The sequence below is a fragment of the Spermophilus citellus genome (assembly GCF_964194105.1).
Source record: "Spermophilus citellus genome assembly, chromosome: 2".
In the NCBI taxonomy this organism is placed as follows: Eukaryota; Metazoa; Chordata; class Mammalia; order Rodentia; family Sciuridae; genus Spermophilus; species Spermophilus citellus.
The window spans coordinates 52,896,337-52,913,309 of record NC_138183.1 but is presented as its reverse complement, the minus strand read 5'-3'; the positions used below and the strand labels follow the sequence as shown (position 1 = coordinate 52,913,309).

Here is a 16,973-nt window from a genome sequence, read left to right as displayed (position 1 = left end):
TTTTCTCAGAGGTGAGGGGTGTTGCCCTAATCCCAAGGCAGGCAAAGAAGTAAGGTCTACCTGGTGGCTACTGGACCTCCAGGGCTCCACCAGCTCCTCATTCTTGTTGACCTCTCTCTAGAATTGAGGCTGAGATGAGGTGCCATATTCTGGATACCAACTTTTCATTCCTATCCAGCCTCCAACCCCTCTTACATCTCTTTGTAGATGTTCCCTGAGAAGAGAGCTTATCACCTCTCATAAAACTCCAGCCCCTGAGGCCAGGTCCAAGTTCTCCCTCTACCAGCCTCCACATGGCATAGAGCTCCTTCTTGGGTCATGTACAGACACAGACATTGTAGCGAAGAGCAGGTGGAAGACCAGTCAGGGAAAGAAGACTTTTGTGGCCATTCAGAACCTAGGTCTGGTGATAATGGAGGTTCTTAAGGAGTTGGCTGACCTTCCTGGTTTGGGAACATTATTTTCACATTTGGCCCCATAGAGACAGATCTTAATCCTGCCACCCTCTTCCTGTAGGCCCGTGAGCACCCAGAACTGCTGGTCAGATGCCTGCAGCGTACACTGGAGGGTTAGCCTGTGGACCCTGTGCACGGCAACCTGTGGCAACTATGGCTTCCAGTCCCGGCGGGTGGAGTGTGTGCATGCCCGCACCAACAAGGCTGTGCCTGAGCACCTGTGCTCCTGGGGGCCCCGGCCCGCCAACTGGCAACGCTGCAACATCACTCCATGTGAAAACAGTATGTTCCAATCCCAAAGACCTTTCTGCAATTTCCCCACAGGGCATCGGGTGCAGAGGGCAATCCCTAGGACTGAGCCTGAACACAGGGCACTGGATCAGGTACCCCAAGGATTGTGAGCTGGAGCCAGAGTTGAGCATTTACAGGCAGGTGTGTAGGTGTGTAAAGAAGTGTGTATACATTTCCTAGCCACAAAAATGGCAGCGTGTGCCCCAGAGGCTACCACCATCTTCATCCTGGTCCAGAGATGGCCAAGTATTGTTGGCCAACTGCTGGGTAAAATTGGCCTCTAGCTCACCTGCAGACCGGCTGATGCCCAGAGAGGACGACTAAACAATGGCAGTCAGGAGCCCGGCTGCTAGAGAAAGCATTATTAACACTGAAGCAGCACAGAGTGCTTCCCACTCAGCCACTGGCTCCCCACCCATTGTTGTTTTGCTTCCCATGGAACAAGAACCTGCTGATCATCTCCCTCCTCTCCCACCCTGGGCATCCACCGAAACTGAGCAGAGCCCAGACCCTTGGCATTTGACACTCATTTCACTCCCTCTCCTCTCAAGTCTGGAGTCTCCTCAACCCAGCATCAGCATTTGTGTTCCAACTGGGTAGGAATCTTTCTTCCTCTGAATCCAAAACCCAAATTGGAGACATTTCCTGACAAGGACCAAAAAAAAAGGAAAAAGAAATAAACAAATGTGGCTGAATTCAGTTTTCCCCCCAACTGACCTTCACTAAGCAATGGATTCACAACACTAAGGCAGATCCCCTGTGAACACACAACCCTTTCCTTATGGTGCACTGGGGATGCATGATCTTTGGTGAAGTGCTGACCCACGTTGGTGTCATTCTCTCACCATGTGCAGAGAGTACCAGAGTGGAATACAAGTAGCTCAGACTGGCTTCCCAGGTCAAATCGGCCCCAGTGATTAAAAACAATAATCTGTACCAATACTGAGCTGGAACACCATGGTGTTGTGTTTAGGGCCTGGTGGGTAGAAAGAACAAGAATCTTAGGCAGAGAATACAAGAAAACAAACTTAACAGAGAAAGTAAGGTCCCAGTGCCTTGAGGATAAAGGTTTCCAGCCAGAGCCTCACCTGCATCTCCTTCCACGTGGGGCAGAACTCAGTCCTTCTGGGAACCATCTCAGGGAGGAGAGTCACTCACTAAAATACCAAAAGCCTATGGGGAAAAGCAAGCAAGGAAGTGAGGTAGTCCCAAAAGGAGGGAAGAGACGGGAAGTAGAGGCAACTATGAAAGGCAAAGAGGGCTCAGGAATGGGTCCCATCATTCAGCCAGAGGACTGCAGGCTGGTGCTGGCCCTGCTGTTGGCAGCCTGGGAGGCAAGTAGCTGAGCTCTACCAGAGTGAGAGGCACCCAGAGGGATGGAGCGCAGTGGCCACAGCAGACCTCAGCAGCCAAATGCCAGTTAGCTCTGTTTCACATCTCCTTTCTGTCCCCTCCCCACCCCCTCCTTTCCCAGTGGAGTGCAGAGACACCACCAGGTACTGCGAGAAGGTGAAGCAGCTGAAGCTCTGCCAACTCAGCCAGTTCAAATCCCGCTGCTGCGGAACTTGTGGCAAAGCGTGAAGACAGGGCACGGGGAAGAACTCTCCCTGGCCACACAAAGGACTCACGCAACCACCTGGGACAGAACTTAAGCTTTGTTTTATTTATTTATTTCCCCCTCCCTCCCCTCACCCCCACCTCTGCCCTCCCCCCTGAGGACCTCAGCATGTTTTCTCTTTCAGTTAGCTGGAGGACAGAACGTTGGGAAAAGAAAAGGACAGATGTCAAAAGGAGGTTGCAGAGCAGGCCAGGCAGACAGCAGCCACTCCCTTACAGGGCCAAACTCCCTCCCAACCTGGTCCTCAGAGAGGCCTAGAAAGAGAAAGCCAGGGCCCCTGGAAACAGCAGGGAGCCACAGGGTTGATAAAGAATTGGTGCAAACATCAGACAACCAGCATTATTGATGTGGTGTTGATTCTTTGTCTCCTCCTCTACCCACCCCCAACCCCTCAGGGGTGATAAGGACCATCTGAGACAGAAGCCAACCAGAACTGGCTCTTCTCCTCCCATAGAGAACTCAAACACAGGGATAGGTAGTAGTAAAGGAGACAATCACAGTCGGCCTAGAAAACTCAGTGATGCAGGAACTGACCCAGGAAAGGAAGGGAGAGCATGAACAGAAGCCTGTGTCTGCTCATGTCATAGGCTCTGAACTCCAGAGCACCTGGCAGGTTCAGTGAAGGTGCACAAGGATGAGCAGAGCTCTGCTTCCCTCAGAGTGCCCTTGCTGCATGGTAGGAGACCTGTCCCTCACAGGGGGAGGTAGGGAGAGTGCCAGCTCCACACACTACCTGAGTGAACTGTCCACCTATGCAGCTGCAACAAAGCCGGCCAGAGGTCAACACCTGGCTGGGCAGTAAGTCTGCCCAGCATCTCTTCTTTGAAATCAAGAGCCCCCAGCCTTGAACTACTAACTGCTGTGGGCTTGGGGCATATTCTGAGCAGGAGTAGGCCAGGTTTTCTGCCTAAATGGTCTTTGCTACTCTACCTAAGGGCCAAGGATTGGGGTCCCTTTGTAAAAGTCAATTCATACATCCATTTGCCAGAGAGTGAGTATCAGGCTGTGGCAACCATTTCCTTCCTGAGCTGACCAGGGAACAGGGTGGGACAGTGGGTTTGCAGGTGACTGGGGTACACTCTGCCTAATCCAGCAGCCAACTCCAGGGGCTGTGGGTGCCTGACAGAGCACAAGAGCTGCTATACATAGTATTTATGTGGCAGGTTGGGGTGGGGGGATGAAGAGCTGTGGCAAAGCCAAAGGATAGCTCTAGACTCCAAGAAGGTCCTGAAAGGCTTTTCAACCCACCCTCCCCACATGGTGAACACTCTAAACCCAAGGCAATTAACACTCACCAGCTGGGGCAGCTCACGCACTGCAGCAACACCTATCAGCTGTGCTGAGCCGGCCACAGACAAGTCCAGCAGCAAACACACTTTAGGACTATTCAGCCAATTGCTCTTTCAGCAGAACAGCTTTGGGCGAGTGATTTTTTTTTCCTTCCTTCTCCCGCTGAAGGGCCCCAGTTTAGTAGGCTGGGCAGCCTCAGATAAGCCACCCCTCACACACTCGTGGGATGCCACTCACCCCAGGGCCACCACTGACATCAGGGCTGCATTTCCCATCCAGCCTGTAAAGTAAAATTTGGGAGGAAGACAATATTAATCTGTGTCCTCTCTAGGTGAGCTGTGGACAATTAGGGTGGGTCTTTTAATTCCTCACCACAAACATAGGCTCTAAGAAATCATGTTACTAAAGAGCAATGTAATGTTTATTTAAAATAAAAGAGAATGTTTTCTATGTATATCTTTTGTGAATATTTATTAGGATTTCTTGTATAAAAAAGTGCAATATTAATAATTGTACATTGTCATCCAGAAAAAAAAATATTGGGAGATTTTTTTTTTTGTTATTAACTTCCTACAGCTGTGTTCCTGTAAATTCAGTGGTGATCATTGTATTTTTCCTTCTTTTTAATAGAAGCTGGTGTTTAACTCTGGATCCATTATTCACTTTGTACAGAATACTTTGTAAAAGCTAACATGGGATGCTGGGGCAACAGGTGATTCATTTGTGTCACAGGAGTGTTTCATAGAATGGTAAAGACTTCTTCCATAGGACTCACGTGGTTGATTACATCTAGTTCAACAGGTATTGAAAATTGGCAGCCAAAATTTACATTTCCTTTAAACAAAAAAAAACAGCTGTCTTCCAGCTCCACCACATGTCAGGGTGAGGAGTTGGAAATGGGTTTCAGAGCAAGACGGAGAGCCTAGGTGTGGGGTGGGAAGAGTGTGCTCCTTGCATGAGATGAATGTACATGTAATGTTTGTTCTGTGAATCGTGACTCAGCAGTACCGCAGATTATTAGGGCTGCTGGATAATGTGGAAGGAGGCACTTCCTCCTCTAAAACACAAAACTGTATTTATATTTTTTTTGTACAGATAATACAGCTTATTTATTTAAATCTTGTTGTCCGAGTCTCTGTTAAGCTCAGCCTTCCCATCATGTTTTATACTGGGGATGAAGAAAAGTCCCTGTCAATTTGGTGGTTCCCAGCCAGTTATGCACGTCTGGCTAAAATAGAAGGATTGCAGTTTTCAGCTTTGCATGGGAAGCTCAGGGCCTATATCTGGAAGGACCAACTCTCTAAATGAACCCAGAGGCGCTGCACTGGTATACAGGCACACATCCAGGCTGAGCCTGTCATCTCATTTACAGCCATATGTGGTATCCTGGGACAGATGACTTAGGTGTGGAAGTACTCTCTCCTCAGGTCAGACTTCCTATCATCAGGGTGCGTGCAGTGTCAAGCATCTGCATCATGAAACTGTGAATATAGACTATTAATCGAAGCTAACCTTTATAGAGTACTACATTTAATCTTCACATCAACCCTATGAGTATCCCCATGTTCACAGAGGTAAATAAATGCCCAGAAAAGCTCAAGTCACCCATCTGGTGGGACCAAGATTCATGCCCAGGCAGTGTGACTGTAGCCAAAGCCTTGCTCTTCCCCACTGTGCTGTCTCCCGTCCCTCTGGGAGGGTGTCATCGCCACCTCAGCACACACACCATCCTTCCCCCACTGATTTCAGGTTGGTAGATGATGAGAGCCAGACATTACAGGACTTGTTGCTTTCTCTCTGTCCTAAAATTAATTTCTTTGATTTATAGGACTCCTAGCTCTCTATTTTTAAAATCATTTTAAATATAGAAATATAGCTGCTGTAGGAAGTGCAGAAAAACCCAAAGCACCTTTAGAGAGTTCTTTACAAACAGGCTCAGTAAAAGGACAGCATGTCCCCAGCCCAGGTGATGTCCACACAGGAACTGCTCGAGACACTCCAGAGCACCCAACCCTGAAAGCCAAGCTCTGGCCTGTTTCCAGATATTTACTCAACACTTCACATGCCCACTGAGCTGTGTGAAAACATACCCAAAAGCTCTTCCTGAAATTCTGGTCATTTTCTAAGAAATTTTACATTTTGCTTTAAAGAAAATCTAATAGTAGAATCATAAACATATGCCAGTGGCCAAATAATGTCCTACAGTGGTCCCAGGGCCAGGGAGAAAACCCAGAAATGCCAGAGCAAAAACTCAAGATGGCTCAAGTAGTGGGAACATATGGAAATTTTTCCAGCCCAAATCATAGAGCTCCACAGGGAGGAAAAAAAGATTCCTACCAAGCAAGATGCCACCAATCACAGTATAAATGTTTAGAATTTTAGCCACAGGCCAGTCCCGGGGGTATTTTGTTTTATTTTGTTTAGTGCAGAGGGACACAATACCTTTATTATATTTATTTCTATGTGGTGCTGAGGATCAAACTCAGTCCCTCACATGTGCTAGGCAAATGCTCTACCACTAAGCCACAACCCCAGCCCATGGCAGGGGAGGCAGGGTGTAATTTAGAGTCCCTGATTACCCTCAAAAGTTTCCAGGACTCTAAATAAGATGAATCCAGGAAATCTGTAAGACCATTAGGACCAGAACAGTCAACAAAGACCATTCATGCCTCAACTTCCTTATCTGTACAAGTAGAATACTTCATAGGGTAGGGTTATCACGAGAAAAATATTCATTCATGTTGAGAAAAATGTAAGGATACAAGCATATCATCAAACTATGCATCAAAGATTCATTACTATCATCATGATCCAAAATACCCTGACAGAGATGGGAGATGAAGGGCAGGGCTTCACAATGTTAGCTAATTCATGCTATTTCCTGTTGTTATCTTTGAAAGATGGTCTCTCTTGTGTTTCCATTTTTGGATGAGAAGTAAACCAGTCATTCTTTTAAAGCACTTCACTATACAATAGCATCAATAATAGAGACATTAATGAATTGAGCTCTGTATCTTGGAAAAACATAGTCCATGTAGTCAACTCAAAGACTCACCAAAATACCATCAAACCTCCAGGAAAGCTTCCCAGGACAAATGTCCTCTTATAAAATATATTACATCAGAGATACATACAGAGATCCCTCTCATAGTGGCCTCCACTTCCTCGTCTCAATTCAACACACCCAAACATAAATGCAATTGCCATTTCCTTTGAGTTAGTATAAAAAGTGGATAAGTACACATTCAGGAGAAAATATACAAGTAAAAACTAAAATCAAAGGCGTCTCACTTGCCAAGAAGTAGAGTTTCTCATAAACAATACACTACTATCCCCTTACTTCATCCTGCAAATAAACCCAAAGGAAATAATCCAGTTTTGTTAATGGTTCTCAGCCAACAAGAGACAAGTTATACCTCCATAAACAAACTGTGAGGCTCCCAGAAGTAGTCAAAGTCATCCACAAAGGGCAGAGAAAATGATGGGGTAGACAAAGACACGGAGTTCTTGGGAAATAGTCCTAAGAAAATAATCTGTCAGGTGAATTAACCCAAGGAAGCCTGAATTAATCAGAAAGCAAAAATGAAACTCAAAGCCCTTGGGTTTTGTCTTTCTCTGCCCCTCATTTTGTTCAGAGAACCTATGAAGTAAAGGGTTCAGCCTTGGTACACATTGAACGTGAGTTATGGCAAGAAGTTCATTACCCATGTCACACACTGCTGATTTGGAAAATATATGATATAAACCTTGAAGTAACACTAAAGAACTTGAATACATAATAAAATTCTACCAATTCTCCAACTTTAACCCAAAATTTCTCCCTCCAACCCAGCCATCCCATTCAGAGATGATGCTTTTATAGGTCAAATGTGTATATGCTTATCAGAGATGAGTATCTCTCACTAAGCCTCAGCTGCTTATCCACAGCACCAACAGACATTCAACTGTCTTGTTGCTATCCCCTGAATTGGAAGACAAATATTGATAATCAAGCCTTTGCTAATAAGAATTGGACTGTCACTTTACTTGTCAACTAGACATTTATAACTTCACTCAGATGGCTTCTATGAAGCACCTGGTCCCAATCAACCATATGTGTCACGCCTCTGATAACACAATATACAGATGTCACTCACCTCTGTGTTTTCAAAGGGCAAAATCCAACTTCAACCAAACATTTCCCAGGCTGCTCCTAAAGATATAGTTTATACATATGTAAACAGAAGTTAAATGTGCAGTTTTATGTGAGTGAAGAGAAAGCAGACAGAGGGGAATGGTTCTCCTGCCGAACGTAAATAATATTTGTTTAAGCAGAATGCTTAGGGCCTGAGAGATTGCACGGTCAGCATTCAGACCAGAAAGCATGCGTGGGGAATCTGCCTTCTCCACTGGGACTTTGGTCAAGTGACCTCGTTACAAATTCCATATAGGTTAGTGGACAAACTGAACAACTCCATTACCGGGTAAGCAATTCCAAAAAAAATGTTTAATGGTCAAGGTCAGAAGTGAGCTGATGAAGTGTGTCCTGGCCTTGGTTTTCTTCTCTTCCACCCCCACCATCATTTATAAAATAATAATGAGAAGGACAAAACTGTTCAATCGCCCATGTGGTTCTGCCCCATGGCTAGAGGTCAGCATGTCACAAAGCCAGTGCATAAGAGAGTTGCCAGCTCCATGGATTCCTGTGCTGAATTTCTTCAGCCTGCCCAGGCTTCTCCAAGAGTAGAGAGACCGAGGTACCCACCTATGAGCAGGGTCCCATGATCAGAATCTGCCCTTGCACTGTAAGGTTTGCTTTTGTGTATGAGTCTGTCTGGGATGGAAAACAACTCAAGTTCTCATCTGGTTTTAGTGATCCTTGCCTGCCTCCTCCCTGCCAGGTGGGCCACTATCCCTGCTCATCTTCTCTTTCCTGTTTTTTTTTTCCCAATCACAAACTTTTCCTTTCCCTCAGAGTTACACACACTCTTGCTAAGCACCAACTCTGGGTCCCAAGAACCCAGTACCTGTCTTTGGGGAGCTTGGGAGTCCAGTATGTTCTACTGCAATTGTGAAGTCCAGTTCTGGGACTCTCCAGCTCTTCCTCCTCATTTGGTTCCTTCTTTAGTCAGTACTCAAAAATTGTTCCCTTTAGTCCTAATTCTCTCTCTGGAGTTTTTTGCAAAGTTCTTCTGACTAGTCTCCTTAAATTTACTCTGGTCTCCACCAATCCACTCTCCATGCAGCAGCTAGAATTGTTGTTATATTGCCTTACTTACTATACTCCTCTATTAACTGATGTATACATGTGAAATTAACTTGAATTTACGTCCTAATTAGCTAACATTTAGTATACCTAATCATGAATCTACACTCCAGAAATGGCAATAGCAAGCATCTCTGACACCATTATCCAAATCTGCACAAGAGGGTTTATTAGTTACACAAAGTTCTTTACTTACACACAGGTGGAATGTGCAGTACTGGAGGACTGGGAAGAGTACACAGCACCTCTGTCCTTGCACAAATATCCTAAGATTCCAGCTTCCATGGCTTGAATGGGTCCCTCTCCATCACAGTGTGACCAATGGGGTGGAATCAAGAGGTGATAGTGAGAATCCGGGTGCAGTGGCACACACCTGTAATCCCAGCAGTTTAGGAGCCTGAGACAGAAGGATCAGGAGTTCAAAGCAGCCTCAGCAAAAGCAAGATGCTAAACAGCTCAGTGAAACCCTGTCAGAGGAGCTTGATGGAAGGAGTTCAGTCTCTCTTTGCCCTTCCACCTTCTGCCATATGAGGACATAGTATCCCTTCCCTCCGAAGGAGAGGTGGGTCAATTTCATCTGACAGTCACAACCTCAGAGAAGCCATCCTGCCCTCATAGCTAACTTTTACCCTCCTTCAAAGTACCCAGCACAATCACACCTGCTTGTCCAACCCTGGCACCTGGTAACCTTGACTTCAGAAAAAGCCCTTTCTCTCTCAGGACTGTGGGGAGAAAGAGGAAACAGAACCAGGAGAGGATTCCAGAAATCATAGGTGCTGCAGTCACTCCTTATTGGGGACCACAGCAGGAGGCAGAAGCGCCATGCCTGGTTCTGCAAAAGCAGCAGGCAAGCCACTCAGCATCCAGATGTCCTCCCCAGCCCTCCCCAGTCTCATCAGCTGGCAACTCTGTCCTTTCAGTCACTCCAGCCCAAAATTCCAGATTCACGCTTGATTCCCTCTCATTTTCACCCCACATCCGATCAGCAACTGCATCTGGCCTACCTTTGAAACACACCCAGAATCAACTCTTTCCACGACCCCCACTTCTACTTCCCAAGGATGACCCTGCACAGCCCTCCAGGCAGAAAATCTACAGTGCCCTGCTTCCACCCAGAAATGGCCTCCTCATGCAGTCAGGGAACTACAGCAATGATTTTCACTGAAGTCTGTTCTTGGCACTTCCCAGTTCCAAGCTTTGTATCTGCTCCCCTTAACTGACCTCCTTACTGTTTTCTAAACATACCTACTCAGAAATATGCCCACCATAGGGCCTTTGCTCTAGCTGTTCCCTGGTCTCCTCTTGGCTTCCTGCTTATGCTCCTCCTTCCTCAGTGATCCTTGCTGACCACATTTCAACCTATATTAACTACCATCTGTCCTTCCTATGCTCCAGAGCCAGTTCATCTCAATTACATCCCTCCTGCCCTTATTGCCTTCTGACATATCATATACTTTTTTGGTTTTAATATGTGTTCATTATTTCACTCTATATAACTGTTCACTGTTTGTCATGCTATTTATTATAAATGAATGTCTATCTCCCCCACTAGACTATGAGCTTCACAAGGGCAAGATCTACATCTGTGTTGTTTTTGGTTTGGTTTGGTTTGGTTGTTTTACTGATATAATTCCAAAGCACAAAGAATAGAGCCTGACACCCAAAATACATTTTTCTGAAGGAACAAATGAATAAATGTATGTATTTATATACATGTGGATGGATGGACAAAGGAAAGAAAGAGGCAGATGTGTGGTCAGTGCTTGATAGTGTGTCCTGTCATCCTGATGACCAGAGCTAAGACAGCCGTGTGGGGCTGTGGAGGAGAGTCGGCGTGTGTCAGAGGAGCAGGCAGACAGCAGGGTTTCTGAGTCACTGCCCATCATGCAGGGAGCTCACCTGACAAGCAGAAAATGGATGCCAGAAGAAGCTGGAGAGCACCTGGGGACCACCTGGGAGGTATTCCCAGGGCAAGAGTGTATTGAGGAGTGCAGTCGAACCAGACCCCAAAAGACAACTTGAACAGCCAGAAAAGGGCACCATGATAGCCTCAAGTTGGGGCCTCTTGAGCCCACTGAAAGCAAAGGTGAAATAATCAGGGAGTCTCCATAAGCTTGTTACCCCAGAAGACAAGACCTCCCTAAACACCACTGGGCAGGATTTTATAATGAAAGGAACAGTTGGTGCAACTGTGTATTACTAAGTCACCAGATGAAAAGACCTTTTCTGTAAATCTCAAGGGAGCATTTTCTACAGTAAAAAGAATCCAGTCTAAAGTAATTAATGGTTTTCAACCAAGAGCTTAAAAATTCAAAAGAGCCTTTTAAATAACTTTCAGCTCCTAGATGTAACCATGACCTTTTGCATGTTAGACTTTGAAGTAAACAAGTGGTGTGTAAAGGAGACCTACTGCAATCTCATCAGCTCAGTATTTGTGTGCATGAGTGTGTTATGGTTTGGATGTGAGGTGTCCCTCAAAAGCTCACGTGTGAGATAATACAAGAAGGTTCAGGGCTGGGGATGTAGCTCATCATAGAGTGCTCGCCTAGCACGTGCAAGACCCTGGGTTTAATTCTCAGCACCACATAAAAATGAGTAAACAAAATAAAGGTATTGTGTCCAACTACAACTAAAAAAATAAACATTTTTTTTAAATGTTCAGAGGAGAAATGATTGGGTTGTGAGAGTCTTAACCAATCAGTGAATTAATCCCCTGATAGGGATTTACTGAGTGGTAACTGAAGTGGTGGGGTGTGGCTTTGGGGTATATATTGGTATCTGGCAAGTGGAGCCCACCCCCTCTCTCCGCTTCCTGATCATAATGTGAACTGCTTCCCCCTGCCCCACTCTCCCACCATGATGTCCAGCATCACCTTGAGTCCAGAGGAATGGAGCTGGCCTTCTATGGACTAAGACCTCTGAAACCATGAGGCCTAAATAAAACTTTCCTCCTCTACAGTTGTGCTGGTCAGAGCACTTAGTCACAGCAGTGTAGAAAGCTGACTAAAACAGTATGTGTGTGTGTCCAGAAGGGATTGTGGAATGGGTTTGTAAACTAACCTGTACTAGGTACAGTGGAGACTCACACACCACTGCTGTACCCAGAGTTCTCTCTGCATGTTTACTTGAGTCAATACACCTGCCAACTGCATCCCAGAACTTGTTCTTTTCTCTCAATGTGAATAGCCTTTTGCATCTCTCTAGTACTGACCTTCTTCCATGGTGCCATTCAAAAACCTCTTTATTGTCCACAAGGTTTATTTTACAGACTTCATTTCCTCTAACCTCCTGAGCAACCCTATTAGGAATCTGCCTCGTTGTTTAACCTCTCTGAGCCTCAACTGCCTCCCTGTCCTGAGGAGGGGGACAGGGATATCAACAATAGAAGTGGGTCATGTAGATTAACTGAAATGTGCTGTGACTTCATTCAGCTCTCTAAAGGGCTCTACACAGGAGATACCAGAGTCCGTTGTCCATCATATATGAACTTTCCCAGGCCCCATAAATCCTGCCCTCTAGCTGTACCATAACCTCCCATTCATCAAGAAGCTACACAATCTCAACAGTCAATGATCAGGGTATGTTAACACTCAGAGGTGACCTTGAGGCAGGATCCAGTGAGGTCTCTGAGTCATCAAAGATAGACCAAACCACGTTTGCACAGTTTGTGTATTTTACTATATTCCAAACTTATTTTAAAAAATTTATGATGAGTACTTGGCAGTAATTCTCGAAGTGCGTTCCAACAGGTTTTACACAATAAAAAGGCTCTACTGTCTCAGTTTTAAAATGCTGTTTCTGCCTGCTCAGCATTCATTCTTCCTTTCCCTGGAAACTAAACGTGTGTTTTCTTTTGGAGAACCACCCCCCCCCCAGCCCTCCTGATTTTCATGCCATTCACATGGGTTGACCACATATACACAAGATTAGGTCTAGGGGTGGACCTCAGCTCAGGCCTGAGCAATAAGTATTTTCTATTGCCACAATGATCAACTCAGGGATCTACATGAGACACAAGCCAGCAAAAAAAAAAACAATTCAGGGATTTTTACTGAAGCCACTGAAAATGGGAAATCTTTTTCTCTCCACTCAAGATTGCTAGCTAAGGGAATGTTATAAGCTTAGAATCACTAGAAACCACTATATGGAAAGCACCTACCTTACAAAGCAATACAGAGAAAGAAGAGCCAAAAGATGGTGACTAGGACCTCATCATATCATTGAAGCCCTTGCGTCCAGTTATATCCAAGAGATAATGTCTGGCAATGTTCCATTGCCAGAGCCAGTAAATTATACCTTTTACTTGAGAACCTGTAATTGTGAGAATGCTGGTTTTTACACTGAGTTTCACAACATTAAATAAGGTTTCTTTACTGTAGGGCTTCATAGAGACTTTGAAATATTAACATGCATTATGAATCTGCATCAGAGGATATAATATGAAGCATTTCCCAAACTTACGTATCTAATGAACTTATTTTGGAAGGCCCTATCATAGGACTTGTATTCCACAGAAAACACCTTAGAAAAGCCTAATACACATTACCTATAGGTTCAAACTAAATATTAAAATAGTGAAATAATAAGTGCAGTCACTTATTATTCTGAGTAAATGGGACAAATGGGAATTCATTTATCCAAAACTGTTGATGCATTTTTCAAGTCCTTAAAAATGCTTGTGTATAATTTTTATTTTTACTAAACTAGGGTCATAAGCACAAACCATAGTATATTTTCCAGACTTAATAAAATGTGTGTGCGCGCGCGTGTGTGTGTGTGTGTGTGTACATACATAGAGAGACATTTCTTTATTATATTGGGGTCATAATTCCTGAATGGCTGTATTTTTGAGTTTGGTCTTTTAAAGTAGTTTTAGCTTCTTGTCTCATTGCCAAGCTATCAGCTGTCACTTCTTTTATTCTAAATGTATCTTCCTCTAGCAATAGCCCCTCATACTATTCTGTGGGCACAAACCAGAGAAGAGAAACTAACTGGAATTGTGTATTTAAAAAAAAAAAGTGGAGGCAGGTCCAATATGCCCAGCACTCGAGCCAGGGTAGGTGGTGTGCACTGTTTCTGTTCATGAAATTCATGTCCATGGTGATCTTGGCACCTTCAAGGCCAATTATTTCCAGGTTCCTGCCTTAGTTTTGTATAGCTAAAGTTTCCAAATACCTGACCTTCAAATATGGGAAGTACTACTATATTACTTAGCCAACAAAAGAACCACTCCAGCTTGATAGTAAGCACTGGACTCTGCTTAGAAACTATAAAATGAAAAGGGTTTAAAAAAAAGAAAAATAGAACTCACAGTCCAAAAATTTTCAGTTTTAAGTTTATAAGTCATCCATTGGCACTGAAGTCAAATTTCAGTCATTTTTCGGGCATTTTGTCCACCTATAACTCTCAAGTTGCAGTTTGCCTGTTTGAGGGTATTTGTGAGCTTCCCTGTTTTATGATCTTATAATGTAATGGATGGAGTTTTGGGACTCTAGGGAGGTAAACATTCTCCCCCTTGTCCTTGAGAGTGTAGCCTTAACCCTGAGCAGGTAGGTAGGCAGGGGCACAGGCTGGCAGGCTGGTATGGGCAGGAAAGATTCACAAAAAACAGTGCTAGACTCAGCTGGATGAGTGGAAACCTTCTGAATGCTCTCAATTAGCATCAAAGAGGCTTTGCAGCCACACTTTGAGGTGTGGCAAGGAAAAGACATCAGGGCTTCTCATGTCTGTGTCTAAAGATCCAGAAGCACCAGAGGCACCTGTGGCCCAGTATATGGTGTAAAAAGGAGCCCAGCCTCATATTGCCCTAATGCCTTTTCCAGAATATACAACAAATGTTCTGGAAAGTTCATAGGCTCCTGGTCTCCCAATGCACTCCCACAGTGGGGAGAAGCCAGGCACCTGCTTGGACAGCCATGTGCAAACTCTGGGTCTGCTCTGCCAAAGTAAACATCCCTGCCTAGCCCCTGCCCCAGAATTTAGGCTCAGCAGGGCCTCTGTCTTCCCACTTAGAGGCCTGCTGACCAGATGTGGGCTTGGGTGATGGCCGAAGGGTCCAGGGGGCCCATTAATCTGCAATTAGGACTATACATGCCCCCACCTGCCCCTCCTGCTTCCTCTTGACAAGTACACAGCTGAAAAGCACTTTTAGAGGAAATGGATCCCTCAGTTGTCTCCAAGACGTGTCACTTTGGAAATCATTGCTCTGGAGTCATTAGCTCTACTCCTGCCTGAGCAGGAGAAGTGTAGGTTTGGTGATATTCTATTGCAAAAAAAATCTTGAGACAATAAAACTATAACAAAGAGATACTTAGAGGGCACTACATGAAAGAAAAGCCCAAAGCCACAGGGACTGCCTGCCCCACCCATAAAGCAGGCTCACCCAGCACTGCCTTGATGTCCTGATGTCAGAACTGGGCTGTGGTCCCTGCTCAGCTGAAGCTGCCCCTGAGTCCCTAACAGTATCTAACAGGGACTGAGAAGACGACAGTAAGACTAAGGATGGCAATACAAGGCAGCACTGTCTAAAGCTGGCTGCGTAGAACTAAGGAAAGGCCCTGGGGTTCAAATGTTAGTGACTCTCACCAAACTCCCTTCACCTCCAAACACTCCTTAGTACTGATTCTACACTGTCCGGGTTTGCCCATCTGCTCTGCCAGGCGACAAAGTCATCCTCCAGTTACGCTATGCATTGGAAAAACTTTGATGAAACTGCTTCACTTGGTTCCATGCAGGTGGGGGTGGGATATGCCAACCTGCACTTATCCCCTTCCCACCCCACATGCATATTAAACTGAAGAAATAATGAGATTATAAAATGCTTCAATGGAGAAAATATGGGGAGAGTGCTCAACGGACAAGAGACTTCAAACAATTTGATGATGGAGGACTGACTGGCACTTATAGAAGAAGCCAGCCATATAGAAGAGTCAGGTGGCAAGAGAGTAGGAGCTGAGAGGCAGCAGGTCTTCAAGACAAGACCCCAACAGGGACTTAAGATTTGAAATTCTAAGCATCAAGGAGGGTGAAGTGACAAATGGTGGAATACACAAGGGAATCACTAGCAATGGGTACATCTTCCCCTGCCTCCCATCACTGGTTGGCCCAAAAGCATGAAGCCAGACCATTAAAGAAAGCTTATCTTCAAAAAGAGAAAATGATGCAAAAGCAATAGAATGGAGAGTTCTTGAAGCTATTCTGAGTGCTATCATAAAGTTTAATTAGGAGAGGAGTTGAGGAACAAGTTCTTGATCCCCTAAGACTGAGGGCAAAATACTAGGATCTTCAACCTGGAGGTGGGCCCACTGTACTCTGAGCCACAGAATAAACTCTGCTCTAACTTCTTAGCCTGCTGACCTGGTGGCAGACCTGTCCACAGCCTGCAGTAAGCAGACATCACCATCCCATTAGGGATCTCACACCCCAGCAGATACCACATCCCCTAAACCAGCAGACCACTTCCAGCCATCCCAAGGCTTCCACACCAGTAAAGTCCACCATCTCCTGCCACTCAGCCTCACTTGGAGACTGCTTTCCTCTGACAGAGTTTGCCATCTTTCAGCTCTGAAAGCTCTTCCCGATTTTCCTCCCCAGAACATCATCCCCAGGAACCTCCTGAATTCTGTACTAGTGAATATTTTCTTCATGGTCATAAACCTTTTCTATCTTTGATCACTAATAATGTTTTTATTTATCATACCTATGCTTCAGGAACCCTAGGTTACATAAGTGAACGAGCTCCCACTTCATGCTCACAAGTAAAAAATATATAGTAAAAATAAGTATAGACATAGTTGTAAGAGAAAACAATGTGTTTAAAGCCCTCTATCACCAGGATTTGAAGAGGATTCTATAAGGTATTAGAACATTGTGCACACCGGCACACATACACACACACACACACACACATGCTTTAATAGCAGAATCTTTTTTCCAACAAACTCAACATGGACACCCAAATTAAGAAGAAGCTGCTCTGATCAGAGCAGGAAGGAAAAACCATCTGCTCAGCTCTTTGTCCCTCCTTCTAAAACCAAATTTCCAAGGAGAGCAGTTAGCAGCTCTAACTCAAAAC

General features: G+C 44.9%; 1 protein-coding gene across 3 annotated transcripts in view; it reads left to right on the top strand.

The window, feature by feature from the left end:
- The window catches only part of LOC308639887 (ADAMTS-like protein 1), a 384,577-nt gene extending 379,820 nt beyond the window's left edge, over positions 1 to 4,757 (top strand). For 2 of the 3 annotated variants that reach the window (XM_081278265.1, XM_081278264.1), the window contains 2 exons: positions 517 to 737; positions 2,221 to 4,757. In XM_081278265.1, the coding sequence (XP_081134391.1) occupies positions 517 to 737; positions 2,221 to 2,327 (328 nt within the window). In that variant the 3' untranslated portion in view covers positions 2,328 to 4,757. The other variant, XM_081278263.1, reaches the window with a different exon arrangement.
- The last annotated feature ends 12,216 nt before the right edge of the window (positions 4,758 to 16,973 follow it).